The sequence below is a fragment of the Amphiprion ocellaris genome, chromosome 1 (genome assembly GCF_022539595.1).
Source record: "Amphiprion ocellaris isolate individual 3 ecotype Okinawa chromosome 1, ASM2253959v1, whole genome shotgun sequence".
Lineage (NCBI taxonomy): Eukaryota > Metazoa > Chordata > Actinopteri > Pomacentridae > Amphiprion > Amphiprion ocellaris.
Window position 1 is genome coordinate 30867128 of NC_072766.1, and position 23872 is coordinate 30890999.

Genomic DNA, 23872 nt, shown 5'->3' on the forward strand with positions numbered 1-23872 from the left:
TTTTGAATTATGAGTCATAATTTGGACAATTTTGTGTCATTTTTGGACATTTAGACTATAAACTCAAACAGCGTAACCCCGAGAGAGCTCAAATTTGGTCAGGATGTACTCCAGTCATGGGTGATCAAAACTCAAACAGCGTAACCCCAAGAGAGCTCAAATTTGGTCAGGATATACTCCAGTCATGGGTGATCAAAAGTTATCAGAACGCTCCGCAAACATCTGAGGGTGTGAAAATGGCGACCCACGGAATGTGCCCATTTTGAAATATGATTCATATTTTGGCATTTTTGGACATTTTCAAAAGTTGTAAACTCAAGCAGCATAACCCCCAGAGAGCTCAAACTTGGCCAGAATGTACACCAGTGATGGGTGATAAAAAGTTATCAAAATGCTCCGCAAAATCTGAGGGCATGGCCATGGTGACCAGCGCAATGCGGCCATTTTTGATGTCTTGCCATGAAACAGGAAGTGCTGTGTAACTAGCCTGTTTATGCTCCAATCTGCCTCAAATTTTACATGTGTGATCAGAGTCCGGCCCTGATGAGTTCCATAGATCAAAATACAGTGAAAGTGGTAGCACCACCTGGCGGCCATTTTGGATTTCTTGCCATGAAACAGGAAGTGATGTATAACTAGCCTGTACATGGTCCAATCTGCCTGAAACTTTACATGTGTGATCAGAGTCCAACCACAATCACATCCATAGGCCAATGTACACTCTCAGTTGCAGCGCCACCTGGTGGACATGCATGGGACAGCCGGGCCTCTCGGATGCGAAGACCCGACCAATGCTGCTTGCAGCTTTAATTTTTTTTAGATTTGATCTGAGGACAAGTACATTTACACAACAAATGCATGTTTTAGTGTTTTGTATGTGGATTATTTGAAATTTGATGGGTGGGACATAAAATGTCCTCCAATCGTGGAATGACCCATATCACCTACAAAACATCCCCATGCCATGGCACTACCACCTCCATGCTTTATTGTGGATGTTACACATGGTGCTTTAAGACGTTCACCAGTTTGCCCGCAGACATAGACTCTGCGATTTGAGCCAAATAGTTCAAACTTGCTTTTGTCGGTCCAGAGAATTTGTTTCCAATCATCATAGGTACAGCTTTTGTGCACTTTTGCCCACTCATATCTCGTTTTCTTGTCCTTTGGACAAAGTAGTGGTTTTTTGCAGATAAACAACCTTTCAGACCTGCCTTTCTCAAACATCTTTTCACAGTTGCCAGAGATTTGGGTTTTGACCTTGTCATGTTGATTTCCTCCCTTATTTGTGGTGCTGTTTTCCGCTGACAATATGTTTATCCTCTGCTTTTGTAGTAACCCTCTTTCTTCCAGACATTTTTTATCATCATAACTTCCAGTTTCTTCTAGTCTCTTCAGGGTGTAGTGAACTCCTTTCTTGGGCACCATTAAGTGTTTTGGAATTTCTCTCTCAGTGTATCCTTCTTTCCTCAGTGTACAAATCTGTACTCGTTTCTTTACCCAACTGTTTCTTTCTAGCCATTTCTGTGATAGTTATAGAGATATGGACACAGTTGAGATTTGGGGGGGATTTTTGTATGCAAACTCTCGAAAGCCAAAGTGAAAAATGCAAACTGTGATTTATTTTTTACTTTTGCACAGAAGTTGTGACTCTTGTAAATCTTCTCAACCCTAAAACTAAGCCCTTCTTTTCTTCTGCTAAGATTTAGTCAGCAATTGTCAGATAACTTCAATAGGTAAATTGGGGAAAATGGTGCATATCAATGGAAGCAAAGTCTGATCATGCGGTAAATACATCCCAAAATCCATAGAATTCATACTGGTTTCTAAGAAAAGCATTGTGAACACAAAAGGCCTGTATTGGCTTTGCTTCCAAACTTTTGACCTGTAGTGTATCTACATCTACATCTATATATAGTGTGTGTGTTTGTGTGTACACAAAAGATATTTTCGAAAAATAAAATCGCCAAATGATTTTCACAGGAAATTCAATGAGGCTGAGCCATGGTGTTCCACAGAAACCACCAATGTTTGAATGTCAGCATTTCCAAGAAGCCCAGTTTTCTTTGTCTGCATTGCAGTGTGACTGCTTTCTTTGAATGACAAGCACAACAGGGATATACCTTTCATGTGGATATGACCTCACTAACTTAAGCTTCTGTATGCATCACAATATCAGAACTGATGTCTTCACACAACTCAAGGAAGTTGGGCTGTTAACATGGTTCATGTGGGAAATGAAAGAAAAAAGGAGCAAAAAATGCCTTGTTTGTCGTCTGACCAACAGTTCAAAACACAAAAATGTTTAATTTAGAATGAAGGAAAAGGCAGTGAATCAGCGGCTAAAGAAGCTGGAATCTGAATATCTCATTCATCTGCTTGATAAGTGTTTAATCATATAATAGCTTCTGATCAGGTTTGGTCTAAAGTGTTCTGGTGCATTCCTGTTCCATTTAAAATGAGGTGGAATGTGAAATGCAGATTTTGCTAGAATTTGATAAAAGTACAATACAGAACCGCAGTAGTTACTGCCCTCATTTGTTATATGAGTGCAGCTGCTTTGAGATTACTGCTGATTTTCTAGATTTATCTCATGACCAATGGATCCATGAAAACATTGAATATGTTTGAAAACATACACCTTTATTGTGATAAACACATTGTGCTTTATTTTGTCAGTCCCACACACATAACGTCCTGCTGCTGTAAACACTCAGTAGAGAAGGTCATATGTGGACTTCCAGACACTGAAGTGTGTAGCAGTGCATTTATCCACTTCTTGAAAACAGTTTCCGAACTTTTCAGTAACATTTACTGAAGCACCCAGTTGTTGGAAGAAATTACTCTCTAAACCTTAAAAACCATGCATGTGTGCCTTGTTTTGGGATGCGTGAAGGGAACATGTGAGTTTCCTTTCACAGGGAGCACTGATAAGTTCTGGAAGAAGCTGTCCTCTCTGGCCCGGGAAGGAATTTTCTAAAGATCTGATGGAATGAACCTGACTGTGTCACATTGAGTACAGCAGCTTGGAGTTCAATAATATGAATATGCAGCTAGGTGTGAGCTCAGTATCTCTACTGCTTTGTTCAGCATCATCTCCTCTGGACAGAAACAGACATTTTCCAGACTCCATCTAATTCATGTTTTTATTGTGTTGTCAACACAAAGATGAATACACTGTTTGTCCCAGTTGCAGACAACTGACATGAAGTAGACACAACTGTGTGGAATGATTTGTGAAAACAGAACAAAAACAGTCTATGGCTTACTGAGCATGACACTGAATCTATTTACAAACTCAAATCAACTCACTGACAGTTTGAAAATTGGAGCAAAAAGCTTTTTCTCTTTTATAAATATAAAAAGGGGAAAGGAAGGAAGGCCACTATGGGCCTAAAGGGGGGATAAAGTCTCTTTCATCGAGACAGCTTACCACTCAACAGAGTTATACATATCCCATTTTCTGTTATGGCACCAGTATCAAAGCATGCCCTGGACTCGCTGGTTTCCATCAAGGATGCTTCACCTCAAGCAGGTTTAACAGAGCTAGTAGGCACTGAACCAACAAGTAGAATAGAATAAGAACTAAACAAATAAAAAGACTACAAATTAGAGATAGATCTTGACTGTCACATGAGGTATTGTGGATCAAAGCATTACTATACATTGTCTCATTTTTCCTTGTTTTTGGAATAGTATGGAAAATCATATTACGTAATTATAAACCAAAAAAATAAAACTAATCACATAAAATCTAAACGAAACAACAAATGAGGATGTCAATAACACAATTTTCTATGAGAAAATTCAAACCTAGGATGGCAGTATATTGACATTTATATGTATAAAAACAACCAAAATGTAGCAGCAAACAACAGAAGAAAAGCATTGTTTTTAATCCATTACGTTTTTTCTTTTTCTTTTTTTTTTTTAAAACACGTAGCTGGGATTTATCTTCTATAGCAGCGGAATACAAGGAGTGTTTTTCTCCTACTCTATCTTTAATGTACAATCAGAAACCTAATTTACAGGGTTCCTACACAGTTTGACATACTTTCAGAATTCAGTCCATTTTCCACATTGATTTGAAGAAAGCCCTCTTGTGAATGATAATCTGTCCATCTTCATATATATAGCATATACCAACCTGGCCACAACAAATTCCCCATCCTGTGTAGGAGCCCTGACTTGAACTCTACAGCAATAAGACACACCTCACTGGTGAGCCTTCACCCTTTTTGCCACTTTTTACCCCTTGGTACTGTTGCCAACTTTGCTCTCCACCTCGTTTAGGCAAGTCCCCAAGAAATGCAGCCCACGTCTTTTAGATTTGTGCAAATCACGTCAATAGTCTCATCTGTCCTTTTTTTTTTTTTTTTTTTTTTAGCTTCATCCCCTTCCTAAAATCCATGAGCAATATCTGAACTCAGGTGGAGCAACAGAGGAGATGCTGTCCTGGTGATTTAGAGGCAGACAGGAGTTTTACTTTGCCATGTTTCTAGACTGCAAGGCTGCTCTGGTGGCAGAAGTGAATTCACTGTTTGAGTTAAACGTCAGTAGGTGGAGCCACAGTCATTTGCAAGCTACAAAAATAAATAATATGATTTACTATATAAAAATAAAGCATTATTTTAACTATAAAAATAATACTTTTTTTTTTTTTTAAACTTTTCCCTCTGGACCTTCAGCTTTTGGCTCAGCACACTGAGGTTTAACTAGACTAATGGCATTTCTTTAAAATGTCAAAGCAGCTCTGCCTGTATGAAACATTGCTGAAGTAAAACTCTAATCTGAAATTTGGAAGGCAGCTACAGTGAGCCACTGGTCACTATGAGACTCATGACAATGCCAAGCAGCATTCAGCCTTGGTTTTAAAAAGTTTCCGCGACACTGGTCAATTCTTTATCCCATTAGATGAATCAGATCCAGGTGCAACTGTCTGCAGGTGCTGCTTTGACTCTGCATTACCAAGAGACTCCAGGTCAAACCCCCATTCCATTTTCATGTTCTTTTACAAACTTGATGACTGTGATTTTCTAGTTGAGCCAGCATCGCTGACCAAAAGTGCTTTTTTTTTTTTTAGAAAAAAAAGTTGGAATGGTATTAGGTCTAACTACACAGAGAAAGAAAACATAACAGATTGTGGACTGCTCTTCATATCTGTTCATTGATTTGATCATATCAAATTACAGCAAGCTGAAATGTGTAAAGCGAATGTTGTCAAGGAATGAACAAAGATATTCAGTTTGTTTAAACCTTTACATCAGCAGTCCACAGTCTCTAAGCTCATAAAACCAGAGCGTCACACACTACACTTGCTTTAAAGAACAAAAAGCTTGGAAAAGAGGTATAAGACCAACTGGTAAAGAATTCTAAAAAGATATATAATAAAGTGACTAAACATAAGCAAGCAAGGGTAAATGAATGTCTGCACTACAAGACAAACGTGGGAACTTGGACAGGAAGTCTAAATCATTCTAGATATAACAGAAAAGAAATTAAAACAAAACAGCATCTTTGCTTTAATAAATGTCAGATTTCAGGTGAAGACCTGAAGACAGACTATGAAGACCTACTGTACATGACACTTTGGGATGTTTTAGTAGGCAAGCTGAGTCTTCAGAAATTTAAAGATTCCTAGTTTAATATGTGAGGGAATAAGAAAAAAATATCTACTAAAATATCGGCTTGTGTGGCTTCAACTCCAGCCCACACAGGTCATCGGTATTCAGTGTCTTTTCTCTCTAGTACATTTCTGTAGTGTTCATTTCTGTACCCAGGAGGGGAAGGGACACTGGCAGAAAATGTGACATGGGGCATGTTGCGTGGCGGACGGGGGGGCGCTCTGTCTCGTCTTAGCAGCCATAGAGAACAGCGGGCATGTGTGTGACATGTCGGCCATGATAGCAGCCCACCAGTAATATGGAGAAGGAGGAGGAGGGGAGGTTGAGTTCAAATGAGGCACCCCCTCCCCGGCCCACCCATCACCGCCCTTTGACGACAACTTTCCCTCGATCATCGGGTCACCGTGCAACGTAGCTGTGAGTCATCTCAGATGTTGATGTCTCTAACGTCTGTCGGTGTGCAGGACAGGTCCACGTCCTCGTCCACGCGTTTGGTTTCTGTTGTGCTGCTGTGCTGCTGAGCTTGCCGCAGGCTCGACTCAAGCAGAGACTCGATCTGCTCTTGACATGACCTCAAGCAGTCCTGCAAGCACACAATCAACACTAAATCAGTGCTAATTTCAAGAGTAAATGTAGCTTTTCACATGCACAGGCTTTAGGATAATGTGTGTGTATGTGTGTGTGTGTTTTTCTGTACCGGGTCACTGCGAATGACCCGCGACAGGAAGTTGGTGAGGTTCTGGGAGGACAAAGAGGCATCTTGGCTCTTCAGGTAGAGACCTTGAACAGCTGCCACCACACTGCCTGCTGCCACCATAGAGGGAGGACTGGCAATGAAGTTGACATCTGTTGAAATAGCACAAGCATTGTAAGACTCAGAGTATCTATAGGACAGTTTGACAGCAATCATGACAAAGGTTTCCTTTAAATAAATTAATAAAACCATTTGACATCTGTCCCATCACTGTCTTTTCCTGTAGAGTCATTTGGCATTTAACAAACATTGACAGAACCACTGCCTACATTAGAATACAGAACAAGGACATGGGTTGAAGTGGACAAAAAACAGTCATTCTAAAGTGTTGGCAAAGTCTGAAATGGTAGTCAGTCCTGTCAGAACACTAAAGCCACCGTGTCAGTAAAATATAGCTTTCTTCTGAGTCAAACTTAACATGGAGAATATGCCTGTTACAGCAGTAGAACATCCTGTAGGCTACACTGTACACCTATTAGCAGATAAGTATTCACCTAAGCACACGCCTGCTGCACACATGCACTTATGTGAGCTGGACTTGTACCAAGACACAGGTTCATGTCCTACCTGTAGCACAGAGAGCCACAAAGGTCTGGGCGTGTTTCCTGAGGATCTGCTTGGTAGATGGGTATATCTTCATCTTGGACAGGAAATGCTCAATGAAGTCGTGAGGAGTGACTGAAGCCAGATCCCACTTCAGCTTGCTGAGAACAAGTAGCTCCATTTGCTGTGGATGGACCAGATTACAGGCATTAACTCAAATTGACCCTTATTTGCAAAAAAGAAGGTACTCTTCCTTAAGTCTACATCTCTTCTGCAGCTCAACCATCAACACTTCATTAAAGTTTGAAATAGTTTGTCTTTTTTCAAATAACATCCAAGTTGAATTCTTTTCATCTTTCTCTTTCTCCGCAGAAGTCAAAATACATCAGTATTCTCCAGAATTCGACTTTCTCAAAAAGCTATTTTATTACTTTCAACACAGTTATGCAAAGTGTTTCATTATTAGATCTAGCCTTATGTTCCAACAATACTTCAAGATAATCTCAAAACCAAGGTATGCCTCTCTCATATGTAAACTGGCAGGTGTGGTGGCTTTAAATATGTTTTTTTTTTTTGAATGGTGCATCCAAAACATCCTCTGCCTTAATATCTATGGAATCAAAGCAAGTAAACAGTTGCACTAAAATAAACGCCATAGCAAACCAAACCATAAAAGAAATGTGAACAATTGCAGCTCGTAATGATCAGTCTGCACCTCTATCTAATCACCACTAGGTGTCGCTGTGAAATCGTGTTTTCTTGGCAGTTACTGAGACCATTCATGAAATCAGAGAGGCCTTTCCAGTCACCATGGGAAAGTCACGGGCGGCCATTCAGCACTGCTGCACACTTCTACTTTTTATTAATTCAAACTAAAAAATGTATCTGTCATTTCAGTGCAACTAGTGTTTTCTGGCCACGATAACGCTGACAAACCAGATATACTGCTGATCATGTGGCCTCCAGTGCATGTTGCTCATGTACTGTATGTGTTATGCAACACTATGTCTGCAGAACTCAATTACCAGCAGTTCTCCGGGCTGAACCGAGTTGTCCGTGTAGATACAGAGTTTCTCCGCCGTTAAGGGCACAGTCTCCTTCATCTTGGATGCTAGAAACATGCATGTAGCTCCAAGCAGCTGTAGTCTTGTTTTCCTGGTGGTCTCCACTGATAAAAATCTGTCCAAATAGTTCATAGCCAGCGGAAAAACCTCCTCCTCACATTTCTGTTCCTCGCAGACCTAGGGTGTGAAAAAAGCACTTAGAGGTTGCTGCTGCTTGCTGAAGAAAATTCCCCCATTCATATGCATTATGAAGTCTTTGCCCCCACTGGCTCTGTCTTAATCCGTGCACAGCTGTTTGCATACAATAGCTGCGCTACCACAATCATCCGAAACGAATTTTGGAAAATGTAAACATTTTGCGCTTTTTTTCCATCTTAATTTCGTGTTTAAATATCCTGATTGGAACACTATTACAAGAGCATTCAATTTCACTTGCAACCGAAATCATATAGAGTAAAAAAATATATAATGTATTTGATAGAATCCTTAAGTAAGAGTGTTGCAGTTATGAAAACAGTCGGGAATTAGTTTGCAGTCAGTTCTGACTGAGACACAAAGGTGGCGTCGATGCAAGTTTCACTCTAATTTCAACTTCGTCATCTTTTCAAAAAATAATTAGAAATATTTAAAAATTAGCAGGCTGCATGCAAATAGCATGTAAATGATCCTTATCGAATTCTTGATCGGATGAACATCAAATTTGTCGAATTGCGATTCGTGTGAATTTACAAAAAATTTATTTCTAGGAGGAGGCATTTTCACGTGCTGCAGGCGACACTTCCCCCTGGCTCTCCGATGCACAATTTTAGAAATTAATAAAAAATAGAAAACTTTAAAGAATTCAATCCAAAAGTTCATGTAAATGTTTAAATACATCTAAACTATCAAACCCGACTGTTAAAATGGATTTCTGACTTTTACACTTTTGAAAAATATCTTTTTTTCTTAGCGACCTTCACAGTCCGCAGTGAGTCTCTGGAAGCAAAACAAACTTTACCAGTTGATACCAGTCGACCGAGAGCTAGCAGTCAGCATGTTACCGTCTCGTGATATACATGCATTTCTGGCTAATTGAGACGACTTACTGTCATTGCTGGTAATATTATAGATTTTTAATGATATTAAAATCCTCTTCATATACGACAACAAAGATGGCGCGTAATATTGGCACGGGCCAGACTGCATACGTGTACATTGCTGTTATTTCGGGATATTTTAACCTTCTAATTACATTAAATAAGCGTCAGGAAATATATGCTAAGATATAATCAATCAGAAAGGCACTAATGGTGAGAAGTGAATGCGATCTGTAGCCAGTATCTCCGCTTAAAGACGAAGGACCACCCAGCACTCATCGGGACATACTTTCCAGAGCCTTTATGTAACATGCACAGTGAAATAGCAGACATTAACCTCTCACAGGCTCAAAACTTTCACATTAAGGCTAATTTATCACGTTTCAGGCTAAAGACACTAGGCTGTGGTAGCTACAGACTGCGAACAAGTTAGCAGCGAAACTCAGGCAGAGAAAGAAAGTTGAAGTGAAGTACAACCAACCTCTAACATCCAGGTGGCAACTATTTTCCTCATTTTAGGTACAATTTCTTTCTGAACACACTTGAAGTAGTTTGGCGACGGTAGGTAGTTTTCCTCTGCCTTCAGCATGGTGTGGAGAACTCGGTCGTTAAGCAGGTTGACGTCCTGGTAGGCTCTCCTGATGGAGTCCACCTCGCAGCACAGCAGCTGGTCCTCCATAGTACTTGTGCTATGAATATAACTCTCGCCGCCGATATAACTTTAGCGTCGCCTTGGTAAAATGTCTCTGTGTTATAGCAGAAAGAGGTCGGAGCGCACAGAAGGCCACAGTCGGCTGCTTTTCAGTCACTTTCTTCTCGCGGGGCTGCTGCCGCTGCGTGCTGCTGCTCCTCCGGTGTGCGCGAGCCCTCTGAGGAACACACCGCTTCGCCCTGCGAGACAAAAACCCCTGCCTCGCGCTCAGCAAACACACGCGCGTACGGGCACGCAAACACACACACACAGTTGATCGGCGAGCGCGCACTGGACACAAGGAAGAGGCGGTGGGGTGAGTGCGCGCGATGACGTCAGCTGTTGTTAAGGGGGGGGATCAAAGAGACAGGCAGTCTGCGAGGGAGCGCGAGGAAGGGATTCTATTATATACATATATATAAGGAAAGGGAGGGAGAGGGGAGACTTCCCCCTCCTCCTATAGCCTGCTAGCTGCTGAGCTGGGAGGTGGGAGGTCCGGGACCGAGTCTGGGGGAAGTCTGTCCCCGTGGAGGAAAGCTGACCGGGGGAGGCTGGCAGCGTGTGGTCGGTAGGGGGCGATAACGGCTCACAGCCCTCCTTCTTCTTCCTCTGTCTCTGTGAGACTGAATGAAAGCAGCAACTCTCCAAGCAAACATGAGGTGAGCACATGGAACAATAGTGAAACACTGCTTTATTCATTCATCCCATTTCCTTCACATAACAGGGGAGAGGACCAGAGTGTGTATTATGTCAGGCTATAGCTGTACTTCCCTAAATAAGCATCTAAGAGTCCACTTTTTATTTTACATGTAACACACTGTCAATTAAGTTTGCATATGAAAAATCATGACTTTAATCATAAATGAATGACCAGTGTAAGATCCCTGTTCACAGTACAGGAAAAATAACAACCTAAAGCTCACCGTATGGCTTTCTCCGAGGCTGAAGTAATGCCCAGACTTAAATCTTGTTTGTGAACTGGGAAGTTGGAGGGGAGTTGTGGAATGGAAGCTCCACTCTGTTGCATTTAAATTTGATGTCAGATTCAAATTCATGTATCAACATAAATAAGAATATGTTTGTGTGTGTGTGTGTGTGTGTGTGTGTGTGTGTGTGTGTGTGTGTGTGTGTGTGTGTGTGTTATATATTACAAATTAATTCTGCAGTTTGTTTTTTGGAACTCCAGTTTGATGATCAAAAAATAAGTTGTGTTTACTCAAAATCAGTCAATAAATCTTCTTAGGCTGTTTTATTTTTTTTAAGTAATATTGGAGTGCACAAAGTAAAGTTTGAGAACTTCCCTGACACACACACACACACACACACACACACACACACACACACACACACACACACACACACACACACACACACACACACAAACGGGAGGAGACTAGAGTTGCACCAATGGGAGGAATTGCTGTTACTAGGCAGATGTTGGTGTAACTTTTCATGTGGGGAAAAGTTCAGTGTACTGGAAAAGTTGACATTGTTATTGATAACCCTATCAAAGTCCTTTGACATAGTCTTTTAGATAAACGATACAGATATTTTCTGGTGACAGCTTTCTACTACTTTATTCACCCACCGTCAGAAAGCCATTTGAGAGTGAGGGGAGGACAAATCAATGAATCCAACTGGAGTTCTGTATTCTGACATTTACCACTTGATTCAAAGCATTTCAGTTGGGCTCATCAGTAGTTGCATATTTAACTTCTCAAGGTAAAACCTAAAAGTGTAAGTTGTGCACATGTTAATCTAGTTTCAATATGAATTGGAGCTTTCCACATTCTTGGAATTCCTCCCATGGGCTATTGGGTGGACTACCGTAATACATTAAGAGAGTTCCACCTCTGTGAACAGAGCCTGGAGTCACATCAGACTTTTCTCCATTGTGTTGCTCTTGTGAGGGATTAAAAAAACAATATTATTATGGTCTGTAAAACATATATATTCACCATTTATGTATGTATGTATGGAATAAAACTGTAAATTAGCAGATTTTTCCAACCCTTTTACCTTAACTGTCACATTATGGCTAGAAAACGTCTTAACATTTCTCTTATGGTTTGTTTAAATGTTTCCAATACCTTTACATATATTTAACTGTGTATGTTTGTTCTATTATGTCTGCTTCAAAACAATCCCCCCCTCATCTAAAATAATACAATTATAGAAAAAATGTAAAATTTAATAAAGCATACTTGGTCATTAGAAGCTCTACTGTTTCCTGTCATTTTCTTTTCAAATCTTTAAATATTTTATTCATAGCATGTGCATGTGGCTTGTGAAACTTTTAGCATGGATTCTTTTTTAAAGGCATTTTGAACATGTTTCCAAATGTTGTATTGGGAAGCATAATATTTGCTATATCCTGCAAACACAGACAGTATAGATGAATTGAAACAATTACTCTGCTTCTCTTTATTTCCATCATATATGATTTCTCTCAGTAGCATGTTGTGTCTATTCCATTCCTTCCATGCACAGACAGATAGGGGCTTTCTGTGGGAAACAAAGGGAGCTGGAGCATGTGACTTTTGCAGTGAGACTCTTCTAGCAGCTTTATGGTAACATCGGAGCGCTGTTTAAAGGGACAGTGGGGAGCTGAAGTGAAACCAGCAGACAGACTGGTTCAGACTACTGATCACACCACCTCTGAGCCCATGGCTGGAAAATAAATATGTCAGGGCTCTGATTTACCACATCACAGCCATTGCTTTTTGCCCTTGTGTTCATTCACTTGCAGAGCCATGTAATGTTCTCTCATTTTGGCACCTATGTGCCCTCATATTCATTGTTTTTTCAAAACATTCAGACTGTTGAATTTGGTTGGCACTGGATGCCAGGCACTTGAATATAATGTTGACTTCTTTCTAGGCTCTTGATGGGAATAATAAAAATCAGTGCTTTAGTGCAGGTGGCTGAAGATATGTAACTAGGTGACTAGTTCTATGAGCATTCAAGCAAAAAAACGAAAGAAGAAGAATAAGAGTAACCAAACTACAGTGATATGGGACCATACCAACACTAAGCAGTATTTGCTACTTAACGCTAATGTCAGCATTGTACGTTGTTGTACTTTGTATTTTTAATTACTGGTGTTGTTAGACGTCTGTCTTACAGTTTTTCTCGATTGATAAGACACTAAATTCCATTCACTGCACACAGCCGCCAACTGACTGCACACATTTCTCAAAAACAGGACTCTGCTGTCAAAACCTTGAACACTGTTCATGGTTTGCACACAGTTTCCAAAACTCTTGCACTCTTTTTGCACAAGACAGAACACGTTTTTTGCTCATTTGAACACACTTTTTCACTCATAGCACACATTTTTCAAAAAGTGAACACTAGGAAGCAGAACTGGGACACTGTTCCAACACTGCTGTCACAATTAAGACACAACAGGTCAAAACTGAAACACTTTTGCCAATGAACTGCACACTATAAAACCTGCTGGGAAATAGCATTAGCTGTTCAGAATGGATGTCAGAGAAGCAAGAGGTCATGCTGGAAGAAGAGGATGTGGATGACCCAGACCACGACCAGAACCAGAACCAGAACCTCGACCTGCCCATGCCCCTGATCCTGGACCACTTTACATGTATGTAAATGTTGTTTGTCACTTCAGTGACATGTCTATACTGGAACAATACAAGCAGTCAGAAATGTTCTGAGAATACTGTAAAAAATCTAATGCACAATTCTGGTTCACAAATGCCAGTAAAATTACAGAAATTGTACATAACTGACTTTTTCTCTGTTTCGTGTGCGTTTGTTCCAGAGAGTTTTTCAGTTGGATTCTAATGATAAACATGAATACATCTGTGTGGATGAAGCTGGTTTCAACCTGGCCAAGAGCAGGAGAAGAGGGAGGAACATCATTGGACAATGGGCTAAAGTCAAAGTCCCAGGTCAGTGTGGGGCAAAGTAACCCTCTGTGCTGCAATAAACAATCTTGGAGTAATTCACCATCATGCAGTTCTGGACCCATACAACACCCAGCATTTGTTGACTTTCCTACATGGACTTGGTGAGGGTCTACTGACACGGGTGCAGTAGAGCATTTGGCAAGAAGACATGGTCTCTGTTGTTGTCTGGGACAATGTTAGTTTTCATAGAGGACTACTGATTCGGGAATAGTTCAATATGAACCCTCAAGTTATTGTGGTTTTTCTGCCACCATATTCTCCCTTTCTGAATCCTGTAGAAGAATTCTTGTCTACATGGAGGTGGAAGGTATATGAATGGCAGCCATACTTTGGGAAATCTTGCAATCAATGGTCTTGGCATGTGGTGATGTTTCTGTTGATGCATGTCAGGGATGGATCAGACACACTACTGTAGGTCCTTCTTTCCAGAGAAAACATAGCTTGTGATGTTGATGAGGTCCTGTGGTCTGACCAGGCTGAAAGAATTGATGCAGACGTGGTGTAAATATTTGCATACTGTACTGTGTACAATACAGTGTTATATTTTTTGTCTAACATTATTTTTATTTTATAATGTGCAATCAGGCACTGCAATGACCCCCTTTGAATCATTTATAGGATGCATTTGTGTTTAAATTGTCATTTTTGAGGACTGTATAATATTTTCATACTTCTTGTGAAAACACAGTGAGAGAAGAGCGTTTTGTATTTAGCAGTGCAGTGTCCTATTTTTGCTTTGTGTGTCTTAAGTTTGAAAACAAAGTTCAAATTTTGACAATAAAGTGCGCTTTTGACACAAGTGTGCAGTACTTTGCGAATTGTGTCCTAATAAAGAAAATAGTGTGCAGTGTTTTGGGAAATGTGTGCTATTTTTCAGGAACAGTGTCTTATCAATAGAGAAAAACTGTAAAGTGATGATGCAGTTCCAGAGCAAACAGGTTCACAAGGACAATTTTAGTCAGCTGATGTTTAGTAGGCATTCGCCGTCTTAATTTGTCTTAGTGCCACAGAAAAAGTGAGGCTGATGAAAATGAAAGAACTACACAGAAGTTTTGACGAACTATATTAGAGAGAAAGGTCATGACACTCATTCATTTTCTCAGTCTTAACCCTTCCTTCATTCCTATCTCCCAGTTCTGCCTTTCATTCATTCACTTTTTGTTTTGGCTGGTCAGTGTATGTGTGTGTGTCTGTGTGCTCACTCATCTCCTCCATCCCAGACCCTCCTCCATGATATTTGCAACCCTTCCCATTAATTTTTCTTCATGTTGAGCTGTTTCTTTATTATGTTGAAGCTTTTTATCATTACCTGTGTAAAAGCATATTCATTTTCTCTCTTTCTCTCTGACACACACACACACACACACACACACACACGCACACACACACACACACACACACACACACACAACAGTGGAACAACAATATATAAATGGCATAAATACACAACCATGTTACAGGCAATGGTTACCATGTTGTTGGCACATGCAGAAATGGCATATGGTGTCCAAACTGTTTGGACATGGAAAATGTTGGATATTTTTGCCACATACAAATATTATGGAACATACAGGCAGTTTAACTAACTTCCAGCTTAAGCTTGTGTGTGAGTTTGCAGGGGAGTTGAAGTGGTGACATTTGTCTTCACCCACATTCTATGTCCAGCTTTGAAGTCCTGATGCCTCTTCATATTCTAAATATGACCTCCAACAGCACACACACATACACACACAGTGTGTGGGGGGCTTCCCTCACACAGTGAAAGAGAGAAGGCAGAGAATGAGGGTTTTTCCCTGTGAATGAAGCTCCTTTCTCAGCTGAGGGCAGGTCTACAATGACCCTGCAAAGATGGATAGGGAGATTGTCCTGTGAAGTGATCCGCGAACACAGATAGGCGGGGGTCGATCTGTGTGTGCGTGTGTGTGTGTGTGTGTGTGTGTGTGTGTATCCTGCACCACAACTGACCTAACAGCACCTCTGTTCTAGCTAGATGGGTGGGTGCTCAGGGGCCATGTAGGGCCAAGGGCAAGGATAAGAGGAAAACACCCTCGGCACAATGGGTCAGTAGGAGTTTGCGAAGGGGGGTAGGGTGGGCTGGAATGCATGCAATCCATATAACTGACACACACACACATACACCCACGCACACAACTTAAGTCTACAGGGTGCAGCTTTGACAAGTATCTGTGAATGAGTCTCATGGTATCTACAAGCTTGGCTCTGACCAGCTAATATTTGACATACAATGTGCTCAGGTGTTTGAAACTGGCTGAAAGTAGCTCTAGTATACGCTTCAATGAGGCAATAAGGACTTCAAAATGTAGATTTTCATCTAGATATTAATTATTTTACTCTTTCTGTCATGCCATGAAAAAGGATATCCAAACTGTAGTCAGTTTGTTTTGCATTCATATTTTATGTTTTTAAAATGCAGGTTCAGGTTGGTCTTTCTCTTTTGACACACAGAAAGTGATATGCTCTGTGTTTCTTGTACATTTAGATTACATAAAAGAAGTGGCTAGTCGGTAGTGGTAGTTATCAGTCATGGTTGTGCAGGATATGGAAAATAAATGCCCTTTTTTGTGCATGTGAAAACTTTCTGTTTTAATAATAATAATAATAATAATAATAATAAATTTTATTTATAAAGCGCTTTTCCAAAAACTCAAAGACGCTGAAAAAACTCAAAGACGCTGACGTTTTCCCCAAGTTAGCAATTGGCAAGGGCCCATTAAGACACTGAGCTCATTTCAATGTGAACATGGTCATTAATGGTCATACCTACTGCACATAAATGTGAATTCATGCAATGGTTTTCTATACAATTAATCATGCATTTTTACACTGGCAAGCAAAAAAAACTGCTTTTACATTGTGGATATTTGGAGGAGAAAATGTCTTGTTGAGCCCAATATGGCAGGAGATACCCGTTCATCTTTACACAGTTCTTGTAGCTAGTCCTCATCCTGGACAAACAAATGCTCTTAATATAGAAAACCACACGTTAGCTTTTGTTCCACCTAGCGCCAGGTTATGGTCTCTCAAAACTATGTAGGTAGTTAGACCTGGTGTCCGACCAGCTCAGAAATCCAATATACTTACAGTTCTTCCATATGGAATCCCTGATAGTGTTGCATTGGACATTTACATCATTAAATTGGCCCAAATAGTTAAGTAGGAAATGAAATGAGAGCCAGAAGGGGGAATATAATACCTCACTCCTTTCTCACAATGCAGTTCTTTTCAAGCACAATGCTGTGAACATTCTGGCATTTAACTATATTAGGACAAGGGCTCATACAAACAGTTAAAGAGACCATGGGTGGATATCACTAGTAATTGTTTGCAGAGTGATTGACTCTTAATGGCAGAGGTGCTGTAGTGGAATATGAATAGTAAATGGCAGAATCACATTTTCAAAATGTTGGTTTAGTCATGGTGGAGTGGTAAACTCCCATTTGATTAAAAGCTTAACGACATTTGTACTGTGCACAGAGAATGAGGTCTGCACTGTGTGTGAGCTGTAAATTTAGATACTCTATCAGGTGACTGCAGTCACAACCATGCTCATTTGCCTATCAATGGTCAAACCCCCACCATCTTCCAGCCTCAGTGTAGATAAAGCACAGCAGGGGTTAGATGATTTGTATGTGTGTGTAAAAGATCAACATGTGAGTTTGTATTTCCCGGTGGTTGATTATCACTCGAATCTTAATGTTTGTGGCCCCTTCTCCCTGTGCAGTATCAAAACCGATAGACCTTTTCTCATTTTTTAAAAGCTGTACTGGAAGTACACTACCAGTCAAAAGCTTGGACACATCTTCTCATTTGAGAAGGAGTTGAGTTTGTGTCCAAACTTTTGACTGGTAGTGTATGTGCAATCAAAACCTTATTGTTGTGTGGTCTGGCATCTCAGATGCATTGGGTTTCCCACAGGAAATGCTTGAGTACAAGTTTGAATACCATAAAGTTCAATAATGTCTCCCAAACGCTGTGTCACCTGACCACTGTGTTTGGAGCTGACCTGTTTCAAAGAGGCGTTAACCCTTGGACAATTTCATCTGTCAATTTTCATGATGGTCAAAATGTTATTTTTAGTATCACAAACCTGTTTACTATGGAAGTGTGATTTCTCAAGCAAATATTTACAAAATAAGTCATTGCATCTTAACTGATTTGAATCTATAGTTTTTCATCTTGACACAATAAAAACATCTTAATGTCTTCATTTTCAGTGTGTTCACATGTTTAAAACTCAGTGACCCAAGCAGCCAGCCCACTTCTATTTATTATTACTGATAAGTATTTGACAGTAAAAATATCAGTCAGTCACAACTGTTGTGATAATTTGCCTAAATTCACCATATTTCAGTATATTAGCATGCTTTTAACAGCTTAAGATGCCTGATTTATCCTGGTGAGATGCAACAACTTTTAAAGATATTAAAGTCATGCAAGAAACAACTTGTTTTAGTGAAGTGATTTGTAATATTTCAGATTTTTTTTGTTAAATTTAGAACACTACCTGTATGCTGGGTTCATTATGTGTCACATTGTCACATCAGGTAAATAACTCTGAGGACAAAAGTACAAGAGGGACTAACACAGAAAGAAGAAAATGTAAGGAAGGGAGTGTACACATCTACAGAAGAGAAGAAGAGCATATGTAAGCAAGTGCTGAGCTATATTTGGTAATCTTGTAAAGGTATTCAGTGTAGTTTATGGTTAAGTAGTGAAATGTATTAACTCTCCTGCAGACAGGAGCCTCTGCTATCTCTTATAAATGTACTCCATGCAAGTTAAACATACATCAGACATGTTAATCCTGTTTGAAAGAAGTGAAACGGGACTGTCAAGGGGCATTATGACCACCTACATGATTTTTCTGAGGAGCCACAGTGGGACATTTTCTTATAAGAAACACACACACCTGCTCTACTGAGTCAGGGGGTTTCTTCACCTGGGGATTTAGTACTTTGTGTTGGACATGGCCCATTTTATTTGCATACCTTTGCATAGATTTTGCATAATGCCTTGAAGATATGTAAGTACTCCTGAAGTTATTTGGCCAAATCTTCATTTAGTCACTACCAGCACCTCATTTAAACACGCTGGAAAATCCCCAAAACCTCACTGTTTTCATGAGAGTTAACTATTTGGTGTCCTGGTGTCACTTCACTTACAATATAGTTGAACAAAAACACCTTTTATGTCAGGACAGCAGGTTTGTTGATGAGTTGTTTTGTTATGATTGATCCAACTTTGACTATACACTAAACAAACGTGAAAAGATGTACACTAATGTTCAAAAGTTTGGGGTCACTTAGATATGGCCTTATTTTTGAAAGAAAAGCATTTTTTTTCCTAATGAAGATAACTTTAAATGAATCAGAAATACAACCTAGACATTGTTAATGTGGTAAATTACTATTGTAGCTGGAAACGGATGATTTTTAATGGAATATCTCCATAGGGGTACAGAGGAACATTTCCAGCAACCATCACTCCTGTGTTCTAATGCTACATTGTGTTAGCTAATCATGTTGAAAGGCTAGTTGATGATAAGAAAACCCTTGTGCAATTATGTTAGCACATGAATAAAAGTGTGAGTTTTCATGAAAAACATGAAATTGCCTGGGTGACTCCAAACTTTTGAACGGTAGGGTATGGCAACCTCAGCTGTGCACCTCTTCATCACTGGCCTTAAGCAGCCTTTATACTTGATGCACTGGTCATAGGGTGTGTGAATTGTGACGTCTGTGTTCATTCTAGTGCTTTAGGTGTGCTTGACTCCCAGCAGTCCTAAACAATATGTGTCACTGCTTGGAAAAATACAATCTACATCTTACATGGAATAACAATAGAAGAGGTAATGTAGGATATAGTAGATAAAAAAATTACTACTATACAGGGAGTATGTGGTCCCAACACAAACAAAATCCATAGTTCTCTACAGAACATATTATCTTGTCATATTGTTGCAGCAATCTCCCTCCACAAGTTCTACCATCTAGAAATTCCTATGCTGCTGCACTGATCGTAGTGATGCTGGCAGAGACTGACCAGCTTTTAGACTTTTGACTCCAGCTTGTCCATTTTGTATAGGCACCAGCATGTATATGTGCATGCCAGGTTGCAAAAATTAGAAGATACATGAGCAGTCAAAATGATATTAAATGGTGCTGTGTGCAGGCAGTAATAATGTCACTGTTGATGTGTGCCGCTGTGCAAAGGGGACAATGGTGAGCATAAATATAGGCAAGTGCTTTAGTTTCTACATGAGTGTGGAAATGTTTACTAGGGTCTGATTGATGTAAATTCTATCCTCAGAAGGTGTATGTGAGGCTCTGTGCAGATGTCTGCGTCTCTTCCAATTTATTGTAACCGCATCACTACACTAAGGCACACTCTGCATTTTCACTTGAAAAAACCCCCAAAATGAACCATTTTGATTTGATTCATATGGTGCATGCTCAGAACAGGTAGGTGCTAATCTACTGCACGTTCATGGACTAAAGTAGTATGATAAGAACAGCAACTCTTCTGTGTTGGCATCTACAGCTGTTTGTGTGTGTGTATCTGCACGAGAGTATGATTCAGCATCATTTTTATCAAGCAGCTGTCTCCAAAAAGCTGTAATTAATTTTTTTTTATGAGTAATGTTTCCATTTTCCTTTGCAGATGTAGCACTGATAGTGCAGCTACAAGTCTGACACAGGTGTGAAATATAAATATTACATCCAGCACTCAGATTGATCTAGCTTTTACTAATAGGCCAGAAAGGATCTTGAAGTCATACAGTATGCTCACAGGATTTTCTGATCACAATTTCATAATGGTCACAAGAAAATTAAATAAAAAACACTTTAAACCCTTGGCCGCCACTGAATTCTACAGGATACCAAAACAGGAACAACAAAATTTCCAAGATTCAATCCAAGAAGTAAACTGGGATGAATTACTCGCTGGCAAAGATTTAGATGAGGATTGTTCTACATTTGCCAACAAAATACAACAAAGTATCAGACAGTTTACACAGATATTTAAACTAAAAGCTAGAAAGAATGGCCTCCTTGGTTAAACAAATCTATTCTGAAACTGATGAAAGAACAAGATCACTCTTTGAAGTTATTGGTCAAATCAGGACATAACAGACAACAATTTAGTTCATTGAGAAATATGGTAGTGCAAGAAATAAGAAAATCTAAAGCTGACTTTTTCATTACTGCTTTGAGTAGTGCAAGGGGAAATTCTAAAACAAGCTGGAATTATATTAAAAAACTATTGGGTGATTCCCAACAACAACAAAAAAAAAAAAACAATGCAAATTCAATTAAATGGAAACATCCTGAAGGTCGCAAATTTTCACGGAATTCAAAATGAAATGTCAACTGAAACCGCAAAAATGTACTTGCATTCAGTGATTTTCAGTCACTTCAACTATTGCCTTACCAGTTGGTCCCAGGCTGGTCAGAGTGCAAAAAAAAAAAAACACTGGAAGTTTTGTACAAACAAGCAATTAAAGTTATGGATAAAAAAACTAGGCACTATCATCACTGTGTAATTTTTAAAAAATACAGTTTTTTACACTGGGACAGTCTTCACACATTTGCAGATTTAAATTTGATTTATAAAGTACTGCATGATTTGGCTCCAGATCCTCTGGCAGAGTTCATCAGCCAAAGAAACAGCTTTGAGCGTGTCACTCGAGGCTCTGTCAGAGGTGATTGTTTCATTCCTCTGCACAGGAGCACTTTCAGTAAGTCGGCCTGGTCAGTGAGGAGCGCTAGTGAGTGGAACTCAGTACCAGAAGAGGTTAAACTGCTTACAACTTACAAAGTCTTCACAAAAAAAGTGAAAAAGTGGCTTATTGACACCTATAGCTGCCAACACTAAAAGACAAGCCTGTTTGTGATGTTTTGATGTTGTGATCAAATGTTGTGTTGTGATATGTTGTGATGTCTCATTCTCTCTTAATTGTATAGTAAGTGTTTGAACATGTATCTTGTATTATATTGTATAGGTATTGTGTGCCCTGTGCTCTCTTAACAGTTTGTTATGTATATGTTATTTGTTACATTAGTGCCCTATCAAGTATCTATCATGTTTTTCTCTAGTAGATGTATTTTATTGCTTTTTTACATCATGGCCAGGGGACTACAGATGAAAACTAGCCTTCCGGCTAATTCTGGCTTTTTAAACCATGTGTAATCTTGTGTTTTATGAAATTGTATTGTCCCCTTTTAAATAAACTAAATTGAATTGAACATGCATGCTATAAGAAGTAGCCCATCTGTCTTATTCATTCATTCTTTATTCATATATCCATTAAACGTGAGATATAGTAGTAATTTTCACATTTATACTATGACAGATTCAATTCAATTCAATTCAATTCAATTTTATTTATAAAGCGCCAATTACAGTCAAATTGTCTCAAGACGCTTTACAGAACCCATATGCCTGACCCCCCAGAGCAAGCGCTAAGGTGACAGTGGCAAGGAAAATACCCTTTTAACAGGGAAAAAAACCTTGGGCAGAACCCAGCTCTCTATGTGGGGGGACCCATCTGCCTGCTGGCCGGGCGGGTTGAGAGGGAAAGAAGAGGTAGAGAGGTAGAGGTAGAGGGGTAGAGATAGGAGAGGTGGGGGGGTGGTGGTTATTATTATTATTATTATTGTTATTATTATTTCAACTTAGATACAAAACATATAGTAAAAGTGTGATGTCCACTTGCGTTTTTTGCAGCTCATCAGATGACTTAGTATATGATGAGATTGTAGTGATCTGCTGCTGCAGAGTTCAGTAAATGAAATTATTATGGATTTTCCAAAGAACTCTGCCACATATATGCATTATGAACCTTGTCTTTCATGTGTTTTATGACTGACTGGGTCAAAGCATCTCCAAAACAGCAGGTGTTGTGGTGTGTTGTGTAGGTATGATGCTTAAGGTTAAGGTTGGGTTGTAGGGACTGCATTATAGCAATGAGGGTCTTGATAGTGCAAGTGTCTGAGTGTGCCTGTGTGTACATGCATGCTGGCACATATACTGTTTAGAGTGTGTAGCAACTATCAAATCCTTATGAATAATAATGGTGTAGACCAGGAGCCAGGGAATGTGACCTTTAACCAGAACCTAAAAGCACAAAGCCATGCACACAGTGCATTGCCCTTTAAAGTAAAAAGCTTTATTTAGTCCCCATTAAGCCAGTCAGTTTGTGGGGCCATAGCACAAAGCAGAGGTTTGGTGAGATGTTGTGTATTGAAGTGGAATTAACAGGTTTACACTCAGAAGTTAAACCTAAAAATATACTTGATTACCATTTTAATTTTGCAGGATCAATCAGCAAAACACACAAAAAAGATTAGATAAGATAATTGTCTATTAAAGGAAATTGTTTTGCCAGATTTTGCTCAGAAAACAAAATTACACGAGAAATACAGTACCTAGTAGAAAAGCAATAGCATACAAGTTCAATACATTACCCAAAACAAACAAAAAACCCGCTAAATTAAGACTAGAATGAGAAAGTAAGAAGCATCAGTTATTACTACATGCCAAATAATATATGGCAAACTTCATTAATCATTTCTTACATTCACACACGTTCTCGGTACATGCATGCCATGTGCTTTTATATTTTCATCACATAGACAGCAAATAAAATGTTTTCACTACAACCTATAATTCAAATGAAGTTTTTGTATACTGCATAAAATGAGAACAAGTCATCCAAATGAAACAACATGTTAGCACATGCCCTACAGAGACACACAAAAGAAGCACAACCAGGTACTGCTGTCCTGTTTATTCCAGTCAGTCTTATTTCTGTGCATGTGACACTGTGCTGTAGACAATCCTGCCCCAATCACAGAAAACCTGCACAGCAACTCATGGAATGCAGGCATATGTAATGTCAGTTTTTGCTGAGGACAGACAAAGGCAGTTCACATGTTTGTAGGGAAAAGTAGAATACAGTACTATGAAACTGTGATGCAGTTAACAGAGACACTGTTAGCGCTGAGTTAACATCTGTGGTCTCTCTGCTGGTGCTGTGCTGACATCTCTATGACATCTTTCTGAATCTTGTGTGAGCCATTTCAAGACAAGTAAAAGGGAGTTTTGCATTTAACATACTGTTTGATTTCCCCATCATTTGTTCTGCATACAAGAAACAATAGA

The 23872-nt window shown here is 39.5% G+C and overlaps 1 protein-coding gene across 1 annotated transcript; it reads right to left on the reverse strand.

The window, feature by feature from the left end:
- Window positions 1-3132: 3132 nt before the first annotated feature.
- ccnd1 (cyclin D1) lies at window positions 3133-10111 on the reverse strand. The gene is made up of 5 exons (XM_023281826.3): window positions 9543-10111; window positions 7947-8162; window positions 6946-7105; window positions 6322-6470; window positions 3133-6207 (listed from the first exon to the last, which is right to left on the reverse strand). Exons 1-5 carry the CDS (start codon window positions 9738-9740, stop codon window positions 6052-6054), a joined length of 879 nt encoding a protein of 292 aa, XP_023137594.2. The 5' UTR covers window positions 9741-10111; the 3' UTR covers window positions 3133-6051.
- Between the last annotated feature and the right edge of the window lie 13761 nt (window positions 10112-23872).

Bases quoted from the DNA above. Each gene is read 5' to 3' on its own strand.
- ccnd1 (XM_023281826.3), bottom strand. From the start codon at position 9,740: ATGGAGGACCAGCTGCTGTGCTGCGAGGTGGACTCCATCAGGAGAGCC. The intron at 8,163-9,542 runs GTTGGTTGTACT...TTCACACCCTAG, and splicing joins TTGCCACCTGGATGTTAGAG to GTCTGCGAGGAACAGAAATG. The intron at 6,208-6,321 runs GTACAGAAAAAC...GTGTGCTTGCAG, and splicing joins GGGTCATTCGCAGTGACCCG to GACTGCTTGAGGTCATGTCA.